General features: G+C 38.3%; 1 protein-coding gene across 1 annotated transcript in view; it reads left to right on the forward strand.

The window, feature by feature from the left end:
• The first annotated feature begins 20014 nt into the window (after nucleotides 1-20014).
• The window catches only part of MMP20 (matrix metallopeptidase 20), a 49472-nt gene continuing 47584 nt past the window's right edge, over nucleotides 20015-21902 (forward strand). The window contains 1 exon segment of the mRNA XM_077114701.1: nucleotides 20015-20135. Coding sequence (XP_076970816.1) covers nucleotides 20015-20135 — 121 coding nt within the window.

A 21902-nucleotide genomic window follows, 5' to 3' on the forward strand; every position in this document is an offset into this window, starting at 1 on the left:
AGCAACATTATAGTAACTAAATACTGAAGACATTTATTAAACCAACCTTTACCTTCGATTTTGTCTGGACCTTTGGAGTTTGAGAAGCCCAATAAGCCACATCCCTGTCCCTACCCATGTTCTGAGCCTACTCAGAAATAACATAAAATAATAAGGCAGCTGAAAGATCAAAATACCACCTTTAGTACCAGTAACACTTGTCTTGGAGAACGCATCTGTAGACAAGCAGATTTCCTAACATCACATCCAGAATGAGCCAGACATACCCATACTCGTGGCAGGAACTGGAAAGCACCAGGAATCCCCAAAAGTTATCTAAGAAGAATGTGAGCTTCCTACAGGCTTCCAGGAGCCCAAAGAGAAAGCTAGGAGGATGGTGCGCCCAAACACACCAATCACCCAAAGGGAGGGTGAGAGCCTGGATAGATGCAAAAAGTGCTACACTAGAGGTAATCCCTTGACAATTAATGAAATATCAGGAGTAGAAGAGTTCCCCCACTAGCCCCCCAAATATAGACCAATACATTGAACCATCTCAAAGTTACAATTGAGTTTTGTCTGCACTTGTCATATACAAGAAAAACAGGGATTTCCTATCTGTGTTTGAGATATATATAGGTATCACCTGAACCTGAGCCTATGCATGGAAATTTCCTGTTCTTTTTGTTTCACCACGTATCTGTTGAGTTGCTAATTTCTTATATTTAGGTTTTACTTTTACATCTTCAAAGCTAATGCTTATGAAAGCTTTTAATGCATTTTTTGACCAAAAGATGTTGGACGAGCAGTCCAATGTGGTCCTGATGAAGTGACAGATTGAACAGGTCTCAACAGCTCATCCCCACACCTTCATTTTACCTTGATTTCAGTGTTCTTAGATTCCTGGAAATAAAGGGTACATAAGAGCATTACTGCATGTTTTGAAACGGAAAGTAAGTTTAAAGAAGCACATCTTAGGATCTAGCAAGCAGTAGATAGTGATTGCAAAAAATAGTGCTGGAACAATTGAATATCCACACATATATATATACATTTTAAAACTCAGTTTTAACCTCACATTATTCACAAAAATGAATCCAGATGGGTCATAGACTTCTAAATATAAAAGCTAACAATATAAAACTTCTAGAAGAAAATAAAAGAAAATTTTCTGATCTTTGATTACACAATAATTTCATGGGGGCGGGCATAAAAAACATGAAAGATAAAAAAAATTGATAAATTAAATTTCATCACAATGAAAATTTTTTCCTTTTCAAAAGACAATATTGGGGTGCATGGGTGGTTCAGTGGTAGAATGCTTGCCTTCCATGCAGGAGACCCAGGTTCGATTCCCAGACTACACACCCCAGAAAAAAAAAAAAAAAGACGATATTAAAAAAATAAAAAGTCAAGCCACACAGTTGGAGAAAATATTTTCAAACCCATATCTGATAAAGAACTCGTATCCAAAATATATAAGGAGCTCATTTTTTAAATGGCCAAAATATTTGCGATATGAGTGGCAAAAGAGTTTATGAAAAGATGTTTAACATTATTAGTCATTAGGAAAATGAGGATTAAAACCACAGAGAGATATCATTACATACCCACTAAACAGTTAAAATACAAAAGACTGAAAATACCAAGTGTTGTCAAGAATGCAGAGTAAGGAACTCTCTTACTGTGTTGGTGAAGATGAAAGTCTATGCAGCCCCTATGGAAAATGGGTTGGCAATTTCTTATGAAATTAAACATATGTTTATCATGTGATCCAACAATCCCATTTCTAATTTTTACTCAAGAAAAATTAAAACATGCCACACAACTAGAGGGAAGTACCTGAAACTACTGAACTGTGTTCCAGTAGCCTTGATTCTTGAAGTCGACTTTATATAGCTTTTACAATGTAACTGTGTGATTGTGAAAACTTTGTGTCTGATGCCCCTTTTATACAGAGTATGGACACATGAGTTAAAAAATAAGGATAAAAAATAAATAAATAATGGTGGGATGGATAAGGGGTTAAAAAAATTGGGTAGATTGAAATACTAGTGGGATATATGTTTTTTTTTTCCTTTTGATTTCTCTTTCTGGAGTGATGCAAATGTTCTAAAAATGATCATGGTGAGGAATACACAACTATGTGATGATATTGTGAGCCATCGTATACTATGGATAGACTGTATGTGTGTGAAGATTTCTCAATTAAAAAAAAAAATGCCACAAAGATGTTTGTCCATGATGCTCATGGTAGCTTTATTTAGTTGGCTAAAACCTGGCTAAAAATGCTAATATTTGTTAATTAGTGAATGGATGAACAAATTGTGGCACAACCATACAGTGGAAAACTACTTAGCAATAAAAAGGAACAAACAATTGATACATGTGGAATATGAATGACTCTCAAAAGCCTTACAGAAAGTGAAAGAAACCAGACACAAAAGACTACATATCACATAATTCTATTTATGAGACAAATTAGAAAAGGCAAAACTACAGTGACAGAAAGCACATCACTAGTTGCTGGGCCAGGAGTGGAGAAAAGAGATTGACTGCAAAGGGTTTTCAGTAAAATTTATGGGGTATGAAAATGGTTTATATCATGATTGTGGTGATAGTGACACATTTATACATATATATGTATTTCAAAACTGTATACATTAAATTAGTGAATTTTATTATATGTCAATTATACCTCAATAAAGCTGATTTTAAAAAAGAAGAATGGCTTGACACCTAAAATGTAGTAGATTCTCAAATGTTAGTAAATTTGTTTTTGTCTCCTTGCACCTCTCTCCTCAGTTCAGTGGTAAAAATAAATACCTGTGATACTATAATTTAGAGAACATTTGAAATTGCACTCAGATTTTCTTATGTCCTTGATTTTAAAAAAACATTCATAGGAGAGGACAAGAGATCACCATGAAAATAATCCTATTTTGACCCAGTAGAATATATAGGAAGGAGGTTTTCTGAGGCAGATATGAATATTAAAGAGATAATAAAGATTTATCAGTATAATCCTGAAGTCAGGTAATTTCACTCATCCTTTGAAATTTAAATAAACTTGGCTTCCAAAATTTTACAAGGATTCCAGTGCCCTCCACAGAGCAAATAGGGTCGGGGTGGGGGGCAACTGAAATCGAATGTGAGGTATCCTTACTTTTTTAAAGTCTTTAGGCAACCCACCTCTAAAGCACTTCCCTGCCACTTTTCTCCACACTCTCCAGCCTCCTGTTCGTCTGTCTGACCCCGTCTCTTCCCCTCCCTCAATGAGAGACCCAATTTCTTATTTATTTAAAAACCCAATTTGTTTTTTTTTTTTTTTTTTTTTTTTTTTTTTTAAGAAAGACAGAGAAGGAAGGAAGGGAGGAAGAAAGGGAAACATCTTTAAACATTTTCTTATTTTATTATATTTTGTTTGTTTGTTTGTTTTTTACATGGGCTGGGGCCGGGAATCGAACCGGGGTCCTCCGGCATGGCAGGCAATCACTCTTGCCCGCTGAGCCACCGCGGCCCGCCCCCAATTTGTTTTTTAAATGCGGTGCAGCTAAGCTGTATCTTTGTTTTATTGTCTCTGTTAAACATGTGGTCAGAATCTCCTCTTCCTTGTAAAATCAGTCTTAACAGGGTATTTTTTTTCTCCTAGAATGGAGCACCAAATTCACTTTCACCTTGTTTCATAAAGAAGGCATTTTCATTCCCATTTGCTAGCTCAGATGGTAGGTAAGTGTGGGGGCTCTGGAGCCAGACTGCTCAGGTCTGGGGTTCAGCTACTCTACTTATTAGTGTGGAAACTTCAACAAGTTTGCCTCTCCTGCCTCAGTTTCCCCATTTTTGAAAGAAGATAATGAGTGTCCAGCTCATAGAGCTGTTCAGAGCCAGGGTCACTAGTCTTCAGAAGTGCTTAGGATCAGTATTTCACATATAGTAAGTGTTCAATAAGCATCAGCCATAACTTGTAATTACTTATAATTAGGTACAGTAAGACATTTATCAAAAACTACATACAGGGTGGGCCACAGTGGCTCAGCAGGCAGGAATGCTTGCCTGTGATGCCAGAGGACCCGGGTTTGGTTCCCGGTACCTGCCCACATTAAAAAAAAAAAAAAGCTACAAACAATTTGAGAAACTGGAAGCTGAATTCAGAGTTTCTCATAATTGAAATAAAATGTGAACAAATTGTTTCCCTATTGTACCACACACTAACTGGGAATAAATTAACTGGAACAACAAAAAGAATGGGCTCTTCCTTTGCCCCTCTGATCCAGTCTTAAAAGAAAGAAAAATCTTTTAAAACAAGCATGAACAAGACTATGTTGACCCTAGTCAGTCATTCTGGAGAGTTGATCAGCTGAGGTGGAGCAGAAATGAATTCACACAGAGAGAATGTATTTGAACTTCTCCTTGCCTGAGGATAAAGACAGAAACTCATCATAATCCTTCCATTGCTCACGGGGACTTTCTTAAGACACTCACTTGAATGAATCATTTGTCTCAGAGATGAAAACAAGTTGTTTTTTGTCTTGAAGTTATTTTAGATTCATGACATATTATTACCTTGAAATTCAGTCCTTTGTGATCAGAAATAGAGAATCTTAAAAAGATAGATCAGTAGCTACGAAATAATTTAATTCACCCAAACAAAATCATAATTTTTTTTTTTTTTTAACATGGGCAGGCACCAGGAAACAAACTCAGGTCTCTGGCATGGCAGGTGAGAACTCTGCCTGCTAGGCCACCATGGCCCACCTATAAGATTTAATTTCATATCCACTTAACTATCAAAAAATCCATGCAAAATCACAGGAAAATAAAAATTCAACTGTTACTGATATGAATCAATTAGTATTTGGTTTGAAGATCAAGAAAATATGAACAAAGAAATCAATAATTAATTTAAGACTTTCTTAATGTGGAATTAAATATTTCTCTTAACAGAGAAATATTTCCAGATGACCACTATTTATTGCTCCTCATAGTATTTATTATTTAACTGAACATCATGCCAGGTTTGATTTTAATCTTGAGAGTGAACATTTTATTGATATTTGGCCCTCTCTTCTAGATTATAGTGTTCAATTTTATTGGCAATAAATAGTACAAAATTTCATTTCAAAGCTTTTATTTATTTACATATTCATTTATTTATATATGGCAAATTGAGCTCAGCATTTCAGACTTCCTCTACTATTTTTAAGAACTTGGAAGCAAAGGATTAAATGGAGAGAATTTAAACTGAACAAGTTCATGAAGATGAAATAGAAATTAGCTGAGTCCAAAGACCTCAGAAAATATGATCTTAGAGTTTCAAATAAATTTCTGCAAATGGACACCCTCTTTTGAGGGTCGTTAGTGTGTTAGAAAATCTTCTGAGATAGTTTTCCATGAAAAGGACCCCCTGTTGTTTTTCACAAAACATTTACCTTGGTATTAAAATTGTTATTCAGCTTCATTCATTTAATAGATATTTATTCAAAACTGCTACAAGTCAGACACATTGTCCATTGAGGTATATTCTTTTACCCAGCAAATATTTAATGAGTGTCTACTATGTGCTAGAGCACCGTTGTAGGACCTGTGGCTACAGCAACCAACAAAACAGCAAAGCTGCTGTCTTCATGGAGCTTACATTCTAGTTGAGGTAGAGAAGCCACAAATAAACAAAAAGCATAAGTATGTCAAGGATGATAAATGCTCTGAAGAGAAGAGCAGGTTGTGCCAATGCTAGGACCGTTTGTTCTCAGGTTCTCTCCCCATTCTCCCAGTGGTCTGCTCAGAATGGGGTGGTAGGTGCTGACCCCGCAGGTTGAGTATCCAGACCGCTGTGTCCGCCAGCAGCTGGGTCAACTAGTCAGTGGGAGGCACTGGGGAGACTGGAGGGCAGGAGGAAAGAAGTCAGGATCTCACTTCCTCTCCCTCTGCCTCAGCAGTAACTGGAGCAGTGACTGTGTTTCTTCAGTGTTTGAGCTCCTGCCACAACCACTGCGGTTTCAGCTTCTGTCAGATGTTATGGGTCCCTGTTTCCTTCCCTCTTAAGGAAAGGGTGAGGAGGCTAGTGGCTTCCAAGGCTAGTGGCTTCCAACTGTTTCTACCCTCTGGAATGTCTTCCTGGCTTCTGTTTGACTTCTCATCTTTTTCAATCGCTTGTATAATGAATTTCCTCCATTAAATTCTCTGTTTGAAATACTCAGTTGTTTTTTTTATTTCCTGGTTGACACTTGACTAATAGATTGAGCAAGGGGAAAGAGAGAGACAAACGTGGGGTGTTCTGGGTATGAATTTGCACAGAGTTGAAATCTGAGACCTAAATCCAAAGTAAGTTAGTAAGCAATACACATCTGTGGGGGGGTGAGTACAGGTTGGGGTGCTGCTCCAAGAGAGGAACAATAAGTACAAAGACCTTGGGGTAGGAACGTGTTGGGCTTAGTTAAAGAACGGTGAAGAGGCTTCTATGGGTGGAGAGAAATTGGAGTGGAAGGAAAGTGAAGGGGTAGTTAGAGTCATGTCAGGGAGCCAGACAATGTAAAGCCTTAGAGCCGTAGTACAGACTTTGTATTCTAGAAAATCTTAAGCAAAGAATTACATTATTTGACTTGTATTTTAAAGGAATCACTCAGGCTGCTCTGAGGACAATAAACCATAGAAGCACAGGGCTAGAAACAACGAGATCTTTTAGGAGGTTATTGCAACAATCTAAGCAGTAGGTGAGGGTGGAAGCAATGAGAAATTGTCAGATTGTGGGGCAGTTTTGAAGGTCGAGGTTACCGATTTGCTAATGAATTGGTGTGTAGTGTGAAATAAAGACAGGGGCCAAGGATAATCCAACTTTCATTCTGAACAGCTGGGAGAATAGAGTGTCCATTCACTGAGGTGGCAAGGTCTCGGAGAGGAACAGTTGGAGAAAAAATCATGATGTTCCACAGGCGGTTGGATATATAGGTCTGGAGCTCAGAAGAGCCCAAGCCCGGAAATATAAATCTAGGAGTTGTATATAGAAAAAAAACAAAAACAGAATTAGATTAGGTCATCTAGGTGAGAAAGAAGAGAAGAAATTGAGAACTTTTCCTTGAGCTCTTTAATGTTTAGAGATTGGTGAGGTAAAGAGAAATAAGCAAAGGAGAAAGGTATCTCAGTGAGGTAAGCAGACAGCCAATCGAGACTGGGGTCATAGCCCAAGGGAAAAAGTTTTCCAAGAAGGATGGGATGATCAAGGGAATCATAGCTGCAGGAGAGGACACTAGATGCACATATAATGAACGAAGATAGGACACAGAGTGGGAGAAAAGATCAGGAACATATGTAAACAGCAGAGGACTAGTATCCAGAATATATAAAGAACTATAAATCAAAACGAAAGTTAGGCCATCCACAAAAAAAATAGGCAAAAGAGTTTGTACAGGCACTTCACATATGAAAAGAGGATCCATCTCACTTAACATCAAGATTTCATGAAATTAAAAACATTTGACAATACTAACTGTTGGCAAGGATTTGGAGCAACAGAAATTCTCATATATTGCTGGTGGCAATATAAACTGATACAATCACTTCAGGAAAAAGTTTATCACTATCTAAAATAGTTGAAGATATGCATACCCCAAAATAAAATCCCACTCCTAGGTAGACCCTGGCAGAATCAACTCATGTGTGCACCAATATTCATGAACACAAAGGTCAATAGAAGCTTTGTTCATAATAACTAAGAACTAGAAACAACCAGCCACTGAATAGCGTAATAAATCATGATATATCCACCCAACAAAAAGGAACTACAGCTACAAGTAACAAACATCCGCTTCCCAGTCAACCAAAAAAACAAACAAACAAAAATCAACCAAAAGAAAAAAGCCACAGAAAATGCACACACCATAATCCATTATATGTTATTCAAAAGCAAACAAAAATAAACTGTTTAGGGATGTGTCCACCCATTTTAAAACTAAAAAAAAAAGCAAGGAGATTCTTATTTTCCTCTGGGAGAAGGGGTGGCTTGGAATTTGGAAAAGGTAGGGGGTTATTCTCAAGGAGTTGGCAATGTTCTTTTGACCTGTTTAAATAGGTGTTTGCTTTTTAATTATTCATTAAATTGTACATATATGTTTTATATTTTTTCTTGTGTGTATATTACATTAAATAATTTTTTTAAATCTTTATAAAGAAAACAACAAAAAAGAACAGGGAGTCTGGCTCCAGAGCACTTGGTCCTGCCCACTATGCTGTAAGGTCTCCATGAAATGTAAGCTCTCCAACAAGAGAGGTCCTGTGTCTTTTGTTCACCACACATACCCATTGCTTAAGAATATTTGACAAGTTGATGAAAGAATGTCTTGTTTTATGTTTCACTCAGCTCTTCAGAAATTGGAACTACTGGGTCTCAGCAGGAGTTTCTCCCTTAGACTCTAGGGGCAGGGCCTGCTCTGACTCTGCATCATAGGGCACCTCATTAAAATTTACCAACTGAATGAAATCTCACCTGTTTGAAATTCATTACAGTTCCTCCTTGAGTTCCATTCCAGTTATATCACCTTGATGAATATGATTAACTGAGAAGAAAAGACCTCAAATTAAAACCCAGAAGTAGGGTTGGGAATCCTTTGCCTGTCATGGCTTTGTGTGCAAGGACTTCACTGAACATACACATAACAAAATACACACATCTGTGCTCAGCAGATGACTTGCTGTTGCATTTGCGAGTAAATAAGCAATATTTTTACAGCTGCAAAAATTAAGTATCATTTGGAAGACAAGTCCCAAGTGTTGGTCAGGATATGGAGAAATTGGAACTCTCACAAATTGCTGGTGGGAATGTAAAATGGTGCTGTAGCTTTGAAAAGCAACTTAGCAGTTCCTTGAAAAGTTAAACAGAGTTTCATATGACACAGCAAAACCACTCCTAGGTACATGCCCAAGATAATGAAAAACATAGGTTCACACAAAAGTTTTACATGAATCTTCACAGCAATATTAGTCATAATAGCCAAAAAAGGGAAACAACTGAATGTCCATAAAATGATGAATGGGTAAACAAAATGTGATACATAGCTGTACAATGGAAAATCATTCAGCCACAAAGAGGAATGAAATACTTTGTTACATGCTACAATATAAACTTCAAAAACATGCCACGTGAAAGATGCCAGACACAAAGCCACACATTGTATGGTTCTATTTATACAAAATGTCCAAAATAAGCAAATCCATAGGAACAGAAAGTAGCCTAGTTTTGTCAGAAGCCAGAGGAGATACTAATGTGTATAGAGTTTCTTCCTGGTGATGAAAATGCCCTGGAATTAGAGAGTGGTGATGGTTGCACAACTTTGTGAATCTATTAAAAACCACTGAGTTGTACACTTTGAACACGTGACTTTTATGTATGTGAACTTTATCTCAATTTAAAACGAACAACAACAAAAACTTTCCCTAAAGAATCAACAGTTTCTTTTTCACCTGACTCTCTCATTACCTCATGCCTTGTTAAAGGGAAATGCTTTATCCCCACTCCTGGTTTCCATAAGCAGTGATTTTTTTTTCAGATTATTTCCTGATGTCTCTCTTCTCCTGGGACTTGTTGAGTTGGTAAATAGAGAAAAAATAACTGCTCAGCTTAAAACTCAGCCTTTTCTTCCCTCCCCTGCATTGAGAACTAGATGTGCCTCGGCCCAAGATTGCCAATCACTGGGTAGATAAATATGGCTAATTCTAGGGTTCTTTTAGGTAAGCCCACCTTGTTAAAGGCCTGAAGCCACATCCTCCAACCTGGCCTCTGTCATTAATAAAAGTGTTATGTTAGCTTCGATAGTTACTGTTCTTTTCATTTATCAATTTCTTCAAAATTCACAAGGGTGTAATTCACTGGGAAAGCACACAGTCCCAAGTGCAGACATAAAAGGACTTTGCTCACAGCTTTTACTCTTGGTAAATAGATAAAGATGGCCAACAAAGGCATCTAAAATTTGAGAAGCTGATTTTTGCTACCTCCAATTGTAGCTTCATTTTCCCCTTAGTAAGATTTCCCTTTTTCCTCATCTCAATATCTTCCCAAGCCTGTCCTATTTCTACCCTCTGGTGGTTCCAAAGACTTCCAATTTCAGGGACTCCAGAACTCTTTCTCCACCATCTTCCCATGTCATATGTTGTCACTTATCCAGTCAAGTAGCGCACAGCATGCTGGCCAGAAGTTTCTGTTGCCTTAAACATTCTGGCACCTTGAAAAGCCAGTCTGAGGTCAGTAGCAAGGTCAGAGAGCAGCTGTTCAAGCAGTATTGAAGATTGTGGAAAAAGATGCTGGAGTAAGCATACATCAGCTTCAGTCAAGGAATCTTGGACCTAGAGGATAAAGGCCTAAAGAAGAAAAGGGAACAAGGAATCCAGCTCTAGGTTATTACGGAGAACCAGAGAAGTAACAAGGAGACATGTGAGAACTGTCCTGTCATTTATGTCAAATTACCCCTTAATTTGAATATGCAAATTCATAGAGACAGAAAGTAGATTACAGGTTACAGAGGTGGGGGAAATGGAGAGTAAATGCTTCTTGGGTACAGAGTTTCTGTATGGGGTGATGGAAAAGTTTTGGTAATTGATGGTGGCAAAGGTAGCCAACCATCAATTGGCTATAACTGCATGGGGCAGGCACTGGGGGAAAATCCCAGGTCTCCGGAACTCCGCCACTGCTACACTGTGGCCCGCCCTGAATTGTATTCTTAAATGTGGTTAAAATGGGAAATGTTATGTTGTGTACAGGTTACCACATATATACAAAAATATACATGCTAATATACAAGCTATATCAAAACTTTTTAAAATCACATGAAATCATCTGTATCAACAATATAAGTCATTGTTTTTTTCATTAACTATTAAAAAGATTACTAACACTTTAAGTAAGAAAAGATCATGAACAAGGGAAAAAAGATCAAATGGTTTTCATTAATGTAGAAAAATGTATAAAACAAAGAAGCTTTAAGAATATCATCTTGAAGAAAGACCTACTGTCTATGATATACAACTCTACTTCTACAGCTAAGTGGACAGAGAAGCTAAGTTTCTGAACTTGTGGGCTGTTGGGACTTTGTTTTAATAAGAATTATAAATATTTTGGAATCTTTTACTTTTTCTGTGAGAAAAGAAACACCAAAATGAATTAATCCCAAAATTTAAAATTAGAGGCAACATTTCTGAGACTAGGATAAAAGACATTTGGCCATTCAAATTAAGAGACTATTCATTCCAGATTTAATTCCAAGTGGCAAGAACAGTGTATCATCAGACAGAGTGCCTACCTTGTATTAACAGATACTCAATTGGAAAATAATGAACTCCTATACTTTTACTTTTCTTCACTGTTGAAGATAATTAATCTCCAAGGTAGTTCTTCAAGGACTCTTTAAATAATCATAATAGTGACGGTTTTCTGAACATTCAAATATGCTAGTTACTTTGTTATATCACTTACCCCCATGACAATCCCTCAAGGGTGAGTGTTGTTACCATTTTACAAAGAAAGAACGCAGGCTTTACTTGCCCAACATCACATGACAAAGGTTAGGGTCCAAAGCCTGACTTACACATTTACGTTTTCCTTCTCTTAGAGTATCCTGGTCTTACGGCTCTATCATACCTTTTACTACAATCCTCTTACACCATTCAAAAAAAGAAAAAGAAAATCCCCCTCTACCTTTATCTGTTTACTGAGAAAAACCTGATCCTTATGTTAACCCCAAACTTGCAGCAGCACCAAGCAGGACCCATTACAATGTTTCCTGGTTCTTCCGCAACATGTTTCACCAAAGTTCTGGTTTCATGATTTCTGTGGTTTATTTTCTCAATGAGTTTAAAGGAAAAAAGAAAGAAAACTGCATAGTCTCTCTTTTAAGCAATCCTACAGCACACCGAGAAACAAACATTAGTAACCCCGGTTGTGCTGCACCCAGTGGTTCCTGTCGCCGTCCGGGGGACACTCTTGCAGAATGCAATTGCCAGAGAGGCTCTGGGGGCTCAGTTTTCCAGCCTCTCAGCCTATGACTATTTCTCAGTGATAAAAATGACTAGAACCACTGGCTTGCAAGTAATTTGCATAGAATTACATAAGCAAGCAATGACAATAGTGATGATTAAGAGGTTGTATTTTGCTAATTGTTTTCTCATCCATGATTTTAGTTGGGACTCAAGATAACAGGGGAGGTAAGATCACTATGTTTGGTGATAAATCCATTTTACCCATTTTGGAGGTAAGAAAACACAGGGGCATAATTACTTGATAAAACAGACGGATTTCACATTTAGATACCCTGGCTAGGGTGTGTGTTCTTATGACTATCCTTTTCTGTATAACATTCTTCACCTTTCCAACTTCTTTTTTTATTGATGATTATTTGTTACAGCCTTAACTGAGCGTTTTCTAGATATAGGGACCATGCCTAAACCATCTTTATATTCATTATAGTGTCGGATACTTAAGAGACCTCAGAGAACTCACTGACTGAAACAAACAACTTCACTGCCATATTTCCATTTTCTCCTTAGGGCCTAATGTTCCCTGAATTTATTCCAAAGGCCAAAGCCTGAGGTGCCAGTGGTGGTTTGGGGAATATTAAAATACAGACTCATCGCTCTGCTTAAGTCAAAGAAGAGAAGCATTCAGTCAATTTAAATTTTAACTCCCGAAGACATAATCACCCGTCATACCAATGAGTGTAAGAAGGAGGAAGCAGGAATTAAGTGAGAACAGTTGTGATATCTTAAGGAAGCTGCAGCTCCTTAAGGTATCACAACACAGTTAGGCTGAGTACCCAAGGCTCTGGTTTTTCCTTTATGTTTCCTGTGGAAACTGAAGCTCCATCCTGACTGCAGGCCAGTTGGCTTGGACAGTCCTGAAGCTCTCCAGAAAGGACTGCCTTCCCCTCCACCAGAGCCGAACTGTCTACTGGCTCCCTTCACCTCTCTTCAGACAAAGCCCAGGTAATCCATCCCCAAGCCTCTCCTCTGATACTGACCCAGTCCCGCTCCTTGCTTGCAGCCTCTGGGGCTGTTGATGCTGGCCTGGGCTGACGTTGAATTTGGATGGCAAGCACATTTTTCCTCATTTCAGTTTTTCATGACTTTCACCTCATCCTGGTAGTAACTTGATCTAAGCTCTTTGCTTCCTTCTCCTGAGGGAACCTGAAAAAATATTGACTGAGTTTGTCCCATGTGTAGAACCTGGCCTGATAATTTTGGTTGCTCTCCTACTTCCAAAGAGAAACTCACTCTCTTTGGAAAAAGGTGCGATAAATGAGCTCTCCTAACTGAGCTCCAGTGACTCTGCAAGAAAAATTATTTACATCTTTTAATAGAGGTGAAGCCAGTTGTGAAATAGCTTTACTGGAAAAGAACAGCCCCCACCTGAACTCTGAGGCTTCAGGGATCTATAGCCTCAAGAGCATTAAATCAATTTGACAACCTACTTGGAAAGGGAACTTGCTCACAAAGGGTCTGAGGTCTGAGAGGGCACTTTTTCTCTTTATAGTGGTAGCTGGTCAGGGGAACAGAAAGTGTCTGTGAGACAATTCCTGATTCATTTTCTGGTCCTAGGAGAGCTCCCGTTAATCGCTTCCTCTGACTTCTAGCCTTAGGTCTGGAGGGAAGGAGAGAGCAGAGCAAACACATCTCCTGTGTTAGTGAAAGCACGGGGCGGTGACAGTAACTAACTGGCAGTCCCAGCTATGTCTAAGTTGGAGCGGTTGTTACTAAGCGGGATGATTCCATCAGGAAAAAGTCAAACCTCCCATTTTAAAAGCTTGATGACCTCCAGTCAGGATCCATAAATCTCCGCAGAGCTGTCAGGGAGAGAACATCAGCCTTGGCCAGTGAGAGAACATTCAAACCCCCAACCCGGAGGGAATGAACTCAGAGCACAGAACCAGGCGTTCTGCGGTTACTCACTCCCAGCAGGATCTGAAATTAACTCACTTTTAATCTCTCAATAAATGGATCCTTAGCTGAGTGGGCCCAGATGGTAAAATCTGGTTTTCTCGATGTCCTAGATTTAAATCTTGGAACGGTACGTTTTATTTAAAATCCTCCATGCGCCATCTAGTGACACCTTCAGGGAGCTAAAAATGTTTTTCATCTCTCTGCTACAGTCTGGACACTCTTTAAGATACGGAAAAATGCAACACCCACAAACTACTACAGTGTTGCTCTGATTTTAATGTGCATATGAATCACCTGGGGATGTAGATTAAATGGAGACTGTGATTCAGGATGGTCTTTGGTAGGGCCTGGGAGTCCTGTTTCCTAATGAGCTCCATGCTGGTACCCAGGCTGGGGTTCTCCCCAAAATACTTTGAGCAAGAAGGCTCCATCCCATCTGAACTGGTGTTTTACTTACGTTAAAACTGTTAAAGTGCCAAGAGAAAAACTTGGGAGAATTTTTTTTTACATTCTTTCTATGTGTCACAACCTAGAAAGCACAATGGAAAACTGAAAAAGTAAAATTTCTACATGACAAAAATACTATAAACAACACAAACCAGGAAAAAAATTGCATATGGAAGGTGATGATTTCCTTTCTTAATGTTGAAAGTGCTCTTAACATCAATAAGAAAATGATCAACTTTTTAGTAGAAACAGTGAAATGACAGTAGCAAATGGTATATGGCCAGCGGAGGGAGGCTGGGCTTACATATGAATCTGTGTTCAACCTCACTCATAATTAAAGAAGATACAAAATATTGAGATACTTCTAAAAATATTCTTCAGAGTGTCAAAGTTGTTTTTTTTAATGTCTTATAATATGGTATTGGTGAGAGTAGAGGGTAAGTGTCTTCATGTCCTACTAGTGCAGCTGTAATTATTACAGAGCATTCAATGGACAATTAAAATACACACACCTTCTGATCAACTTAGTGACATTTACAGGAATTTTTAAATTTGCACACATACGCAAAGTTGAATATACACAGATAATCATAGCAGCACTGGTTTTCCCATCCCCCCACCCCCATTGTTTATTTTATTTAATTATTTGGGTGCGTGGTCTGTGAATCAAACCCAGGTCTCCAGCATGGAAGGCGAGCATTCTACCACTGAAACACCCATGCACCTTATTTATTTATTTTTTATCTATATTTTTTAATCATCTGCCCATACCCTGGCTAAAAGGAGCATCAGATACAAGGTTTTCACAATCACACAGCCACACTGTAAAAGTTATATCTTTATACAATCATCTTCAAGAGTCAAGGCTACTGGAACACAGTTCAACATCTCATATACTTCCCTCTAGCCACTCCAATACACCATAAACTAAAAAGGGGATATCTAATACATAAGAATAACTTACAGGATAACCTCTCAACTCTGTTTGAAATCTCTCAGCCACTGAAACTTTATTTTATCTCATTTCTCTCTTCTCCTTTTTGGTCAAGAAATCTTTCTCAATCCCATGATGCTGGTCCCAGCTCATCCTGGGAATTCTGTCCCACATTGTCAGGGAGATTTACACCCCTGGGAGTCATGTCCCACATACAGTTGGGGGCAGTGAGTTCCTGCCCAGTTGGCTTAGAGAGAGAGGTCACATCTGAGCAACAAAAGAGGTTCTCAAGGGGTGACTCTTAGGCCTAATTATAAGTAGCCTTAGCCTATCCTTTGCAGGAATAAGTTTCAAAAGGAAACCCCCCAAGAATCAGGGCTCAGCCTATTGGTCCCCACTGCTTGTGAGAATATCAGGAATTCTCCAAATGGGGAAGTTGAATATTTATTCCTTTCTTCCCAGTCCCCCAAGGCGACTTTGCAAATACTTCTTTATTCACTGCCCAAATTACTCTGGGATATATTGGCATCACCCTAACCTGGACAAACTAAAAGATCTCAAGACCTATTCGAGTTTCCATGTACTTATGGTGTTCAACTAAACTAACCATACAAGTAAATTAGGTAATGTATACCCAAAAGATAAATTTTGCACCAAATAAACATCTCTTCCTTTGGTCTTACACAGAAGTTAAAGTTTTAAAACATGGACAATATCATCCTTTATCCTGTATCCTGATCTACCTTAGTCCCAACCAGATCAGCTTCATTCATATCTCTAGTTGAAGTCTGATCCCTTTTTCAATTCGTTAAACAGTTCCTATAGAGGATAGTAGCAGCATTGTTTTTAATCATAAATTACTGGGAATAACTAAATGTACATAAAGAAAAGGTTTGATTAAATAAATTATTATTCATCCATACAAATGAATATAATGCAGCCATTTAAAAAGTAACACAACAATATTTTTGATAAAAGAGCTCCAAAAATTTCATCAAAATTAAAAAATTACTTCTGCTCTGTGAAAGACCCTATTAAGAGAAAGACAAGCTACATACTGGGAAAAAATATTTGCAAATCACATATAAAGCAAAGGATTCATATCTAGAATACATACAGAACTCTCAAAATCAACATTAAAACACAGCAATCCAATTAGAAAATGATCAAAAGACATGAAGACTTCTTTCACAGAAGAGGATATATGGACAGCAAATATCCACAGGAAAAGATGTCAATATAGCCTTCAGGGAAATGCAAATTAAGAACATGAGGAGCTATCACTATGAGGTAGGGTTAGAATTAGGGCAGTGGCTGGCTAAACAAAGGGCAAGCTCCAGTAAGCTATCAGGCCTCTAGGAGAGAGATCCTCTGAGAAGAACAGCAATAAACAGCACTTGGGGGACACAGGCCCCCACCTGAGTGAGTCATCTGCTGAAGCATCCACAGATGAGGGAAAAGGGGAGGTAGTAAAATAGTTAATAAAAATTACAAAAAGAGCAAAAACCCATAAAAGCAGATGGCCCCATAGTGTGGGGCCTCTCCCTCTCTTTCCTTGCAAGAATGTGTCAACTGTCCGCCTCTCCCATGTGTCCTTAACAAACTTTCCATCTGCTTACTCAGTTTGGGCTGTGCCCTTAAAGTCTTTCTCGAAGTATGGTCAAGAGCCCAGGAAGCCAAACGCAGCTACAACCATACACCTATTAGGACAGCCAAAATAAAAAATAGTGACAATACCAAATAATGACAAGGATGTGGAGAAATTGGATCTCTCAGACATTGCTGGTGGGAATGTAAAATGGTATACTGTGGAAAAGTTTGGCAGGTGTTTTTTTTTTAAACTAAACATATACTTATCATACAATCCAATAATTCTGCTACTGGCCATTTATACCAGAGAAATGAAAACACATGACCACATAAAATCCTGTATATGATTGCCCATAGCAGCTTTATTTGTAATAGCCAAAAACTGGAAACAACCAACATGTCACTCAATACATGAATGGTTAAGTAAATGGTGGAATATCCATACCATGGCACATCATCAACAATAAGGAGCAATGAGCTATTGGTACATGCAACAAGTTGGATGGATCTCAAGGATATTATGCTGAATGCAAAAGCCAATCTCAAAAGGTCAAATACTAGATGATTCTATTTATAATATTCTCTAAGTGACAAGATTATAGAGATGGAAAACAGATCAATGGTTGCCAGGCATTAGGGATAATGAGAAGTTGTGAGGGGAAAGAAGGCAGGTGTCACTATCAAAGGGAAGGCACAAAGGAGATATTTGTGGGATGAATATATATAGCCATTTGATGGAATGATTCTATATCTTGATTGCAGTAGTGGTTACAGGACTCTACACCTGTAATTAAAAAAACATAGAACTATATATATACACATTGTACCAACATAATTTTTTTGGTTTTGATATTGTACTATAATTATGTAAGATGTGACAATTGGGGGAAACTGGGTGAAGGTACATAGGTTCAGTCTTTGCAACTTCTTGTGAATATATAATAATTTATAAATAAAAGGCTGGAAAAAAAAACAGCCAGGGATTCATATTGCATTTTCCAATAACCACAATAAATAAATTTGGTTTGTGTATTGCAAAAAAAAAATCTCTAAGAGAAACTAAATGGGAAAAAAGCAGCATCAAGAATAATGTATATAATGTGGGCCTAGTTATTTTTCTTATAGGAAGGCTGTATATTGTATGTGTATACACTTACATATCTATAGAAATTTCCTGAGTAATAGGCAAGAAATTAATAGGAGAGGCTGCCCCTGAGCAGGAGAGAGGCTGGGATCTAGAGTAAGAGACATTTTAAAGGTGAAATAGGGTTCTATTAATTATTTCACAGGGACATCAGGCATTAACAGGAAAAAAAAAACTGGGAAAAAATAAGCACTCATTAAATGTCAGTTACAGTTTTATTTTTCTTACTTTTTATGTCTTGTGAAAAAAAACTATAGTAATGGTGGGCTAAGATATTTGTATCAACCCTCTTACTGAAAAATTGATAAAATAGTTTAATGTATTTTTAAATCATGAAATATAGGATTGAGCATTAAGAAATCACCAGCTGAAAATGAAGAGAAAAGAAAACCCAAAAGAGATAAAGGAGCCCAGAAACCACTTTTGCCTTGAAGGTATTTCTCAATCCTGAAAAATTAGAAGCATTGCTTTGACAGCCTCTCCCCAAAGTAAGAATAACACTTATCAAAGCCCAAATTATGTAGTCTAACGGGAAATACTCCACAGTTAAGCAGGAACACCAAAGACCTAGACCAATTGTGTAAAACAGATGTGAACCAGCCTTTGTGCAGACTCGCATCCAAGATTCTAACCACCTAGGAATCTGGGAATCCAAAGCCTTGAACTCAGTTTAAACTGATCCCTGCACTGACACTGACTCAACACCTGGCAGAGGCAAAAATAAAAGACCTTTATTGTAGGTCTCAGATTATTTCTTCACTGATCTGCACACAATCAAAGATAACCGTGCAGGTGGGGAAAGTTCACTGCATGAGCAATAATAAGCAAAACAATAACAAAAACCCACAAGGATTTTAGATACTGGATTTATCAGGTGCAGGCTATAAAACAGTTCTACTGGGATATGAGGGTAGTTCAGTGGTAGAGTTCTCACCTGCCATGTGGGTGACCCGGGTTCGATTCCCAGTCCATGCGCTTCCCAAAACACAAACAAAGTAAATAGAAATTCAACAAATGGTGCTGCAATAATGGAATACTGACTTGAAAAGATAATGAAATGTGACCCTGCCACACAGCATACAAAAAAAAAAAAAAAAAAACCAGTTTAAGGACTAAAAGAAACTTGAGGATATCTGCAGTGAACAGAATCTATAAAAATAATATAAGAAATTGCAGATAGTACTTATAGATAGAAAAATAACCAGAATTAAGAACACAGGCATCCACTCATGATACAGGTTAACACTTACTGAACGCCAAGTGCTATACCAGTGTTATCTCATTAAATCCTTATACAAAACGTCAAGGCAGAGTTTTAAAAAACACAAGAAAGAACAATAACTGAATGGTCTTTCTCCTTGGAGGAGAAGGGGAAGGAGGGACCTTAGACCATGGGAGGACTAAAGAGGGGCTGCAGGAGGAAAACTGCTAGATAAGCAGAAATTAGGGGTCAATCCTGCCAGGACTGACTCTGGTGGTGTACCTCTGAGGCAGGTGGGCCGGAGGGGGTGGGGGTGGAGGGAATGTGGTCATTGGTTGAGTTCATCTACTTTGTATTGCTTTGTGATGGTGGCCTAGCCCCTTGATACAAGAGCACCTTAAAGGTCGCTGAAATTCACTGTGTTCAGACAAAGCATGGTCTAGCTGGGTGGATGCAACATGCTATTCTTTTTTTTTTTTTTTTTTTTGCAACATGCTATTCTTGTTGGCTGTCAACTGTAGCTGCGAGGTGCGGGTGGGAGACCCCACTTTGCATTGGCCCCTTCGCTCCACACAACTACAGACTCAAGGCGGAGTTGTTGATTTTAAAATCTAAGCAATGCCATCCAGTCAGACATTTTCTACTGGTGAACTATGAAACCATGATGTCCTGTGAACTATGTGCAACTATGCCACAAATTTTTGAGGTAAAATTTAGTTATTTTATAAGGGTAAGTTCTTTCTTTGTGCTGAGATGGCATTTGCCTTTGGTGAGTATACATAGTGTGACTGCAAAGCCTGCCATGACGGTTGGCTATGCTTACTGGGACATGTGTGATTTTGATTTGTGGATATGTAAGAGAGCACAGGTGGAGGAAGTCAACAATTTCACGTACATAGTAGCAAAATGCCGAAAGGGGACAAGTAAATAGTGGAATCAAAAGCCTTATACAAATTGAGAGACTTACTTTATTATAGCAGCCATTTTGATGTGAACTATTTACTGTGTACAATAATTACAGTTGAAATTACATATTGATAGTTGCGTCTTTTAATCCCTTTAAACATGCTGAATAAAACTATTTTAACTATGACCCAATACAAACTAACTGAGAACTACAGCTCTCAATGTTGCTACTGCACTCTGTAGACAAACAACCTCTTAAAACATGTGCAAATCATTCAGTGATCAGCAACCCAGATTTCAACTGGTTCAGGCAAGTAAGGTGAATGTGCACATTGAACCATTATTTAGGGAACTTTGGGGATTGCAGCAAGCATAAATATTCCCAGACTAAGCTTTCAAACACAAATGTTTACAAAACATGGCCTAGACCATAAGAATCACATTTCTGCCCTGTCAGCCCCCAGTAGCATACCCATGCACGTCTGCTTGCTAAGACATTCTGTCCAATGTGGGCAGCTCTAATTTTATACTGAGCTGACCTTCATCTTTTGTGATTTCTATTAACCCTTCTTCTGCCCACTGAGCATGTCCTTCATAATGTGATTTAGTTGACTTGGTTTCAGTGAACCCTTGCTGGTGTCTAATAAGAACTTGTTCCTTTACAAACTGCACAGATTCATTTACGGAAGGCAATATAACTCAAGCTTTGTCCTCAGACAAACCACAGCAGAATCCCAACTTTGTCATTTAAAGGATCTAAGACATTGTGGAGTGGTCCATGGTGGCTCAAGAGGCAGAGTTCTTGCCTACCATACTGGAGACCCGGGTTTGATTTCCGGTGCCCAACCATGCAAAAAAAAAAAAAAAAAACTAAGATATTGGGGAAGTTATTTAATCTTTGGATACTTTCATATTTAAAATGAAGATGATAAAAATGCCCAGCTTGCAGAGTGTGCCAGTTTGAAACTGCTGTGTGCTGCAGAAAAGCTATGTTCTTAAATCCTGATTCAATCTTATTGGGTGGGATCTTTTGGATTAAGTTGTTTCCATGGAGATGTAACCCACCCAATTGTGGGTGGGACATTTTGATTAGGTGGTTTCCATTGAGATGTGTCTCCACCCATTCACGGTGGGTCCCTTATTGGAGTCCTTTAAGAGGGAACCATTTTGGAAAAAGCTTCAGAGCCAACACGAGATCTAGACATTTGGAAATGCAAAAGAAAACACCCACGGGGAAGAAATACAAAACTAGAGGCCAAAGTACCAGCAGATGCCAGCCACATGCCTTCCTAGCAGACAGAGGTGTTCCAGACTCATTGATCTATCTTAAGTCAAGGTTATCTTTCCCTGGATGCCTTAATTTGGACATTTTTATACCCTTAAAACTGTAAACTTGTAACTTAAAAAATTCCCTTTATAAAAGCCAAGCCAGTGCTGATATATTGCATTTCTGGCAGCATTAGCAAACCAAAACACAGTTACCATAAAGTTTACATGTAGAAATGTATGCCAAAGAACTGAAGTCTTTGCTCAGCAAAACAAAAGAAACAAAAGTTTTTTTTTTGGGGGGGGGGAGGATGGGGAAATTGTTCAAATTCTTGGATTTCTGTGAGATTGGGAAGTCCACAAATTTGCAGGGCAATTTCACAGCCAAAGATCTAAGGTTGAGCAAAGGAGTCAACCACCTTAAAGAAACTTTCTCTGCATCCCAATCTACCAGTGTTCCCTCACTTTGCCACAAGATGGCAGTTGCCTCCCAGAGTATTTGAGTTTGAAGGCAGAAA

This window comes from Tamandua tetradactyla, chromosome 8 (genome assembly GCF_023851605.1).
Source record: "Tamandua tetradactyla isolate mTamTet1 chromosome 8, mTamTet1.pri, whole genome shotgun sequence".
Taxonomy (NCBI): Eukaryota; Metazoa; Chordata; class Mammalia; order Pilosa; family Myrmecophagidae; genus Tamandua; species Tamandua tetradactyla.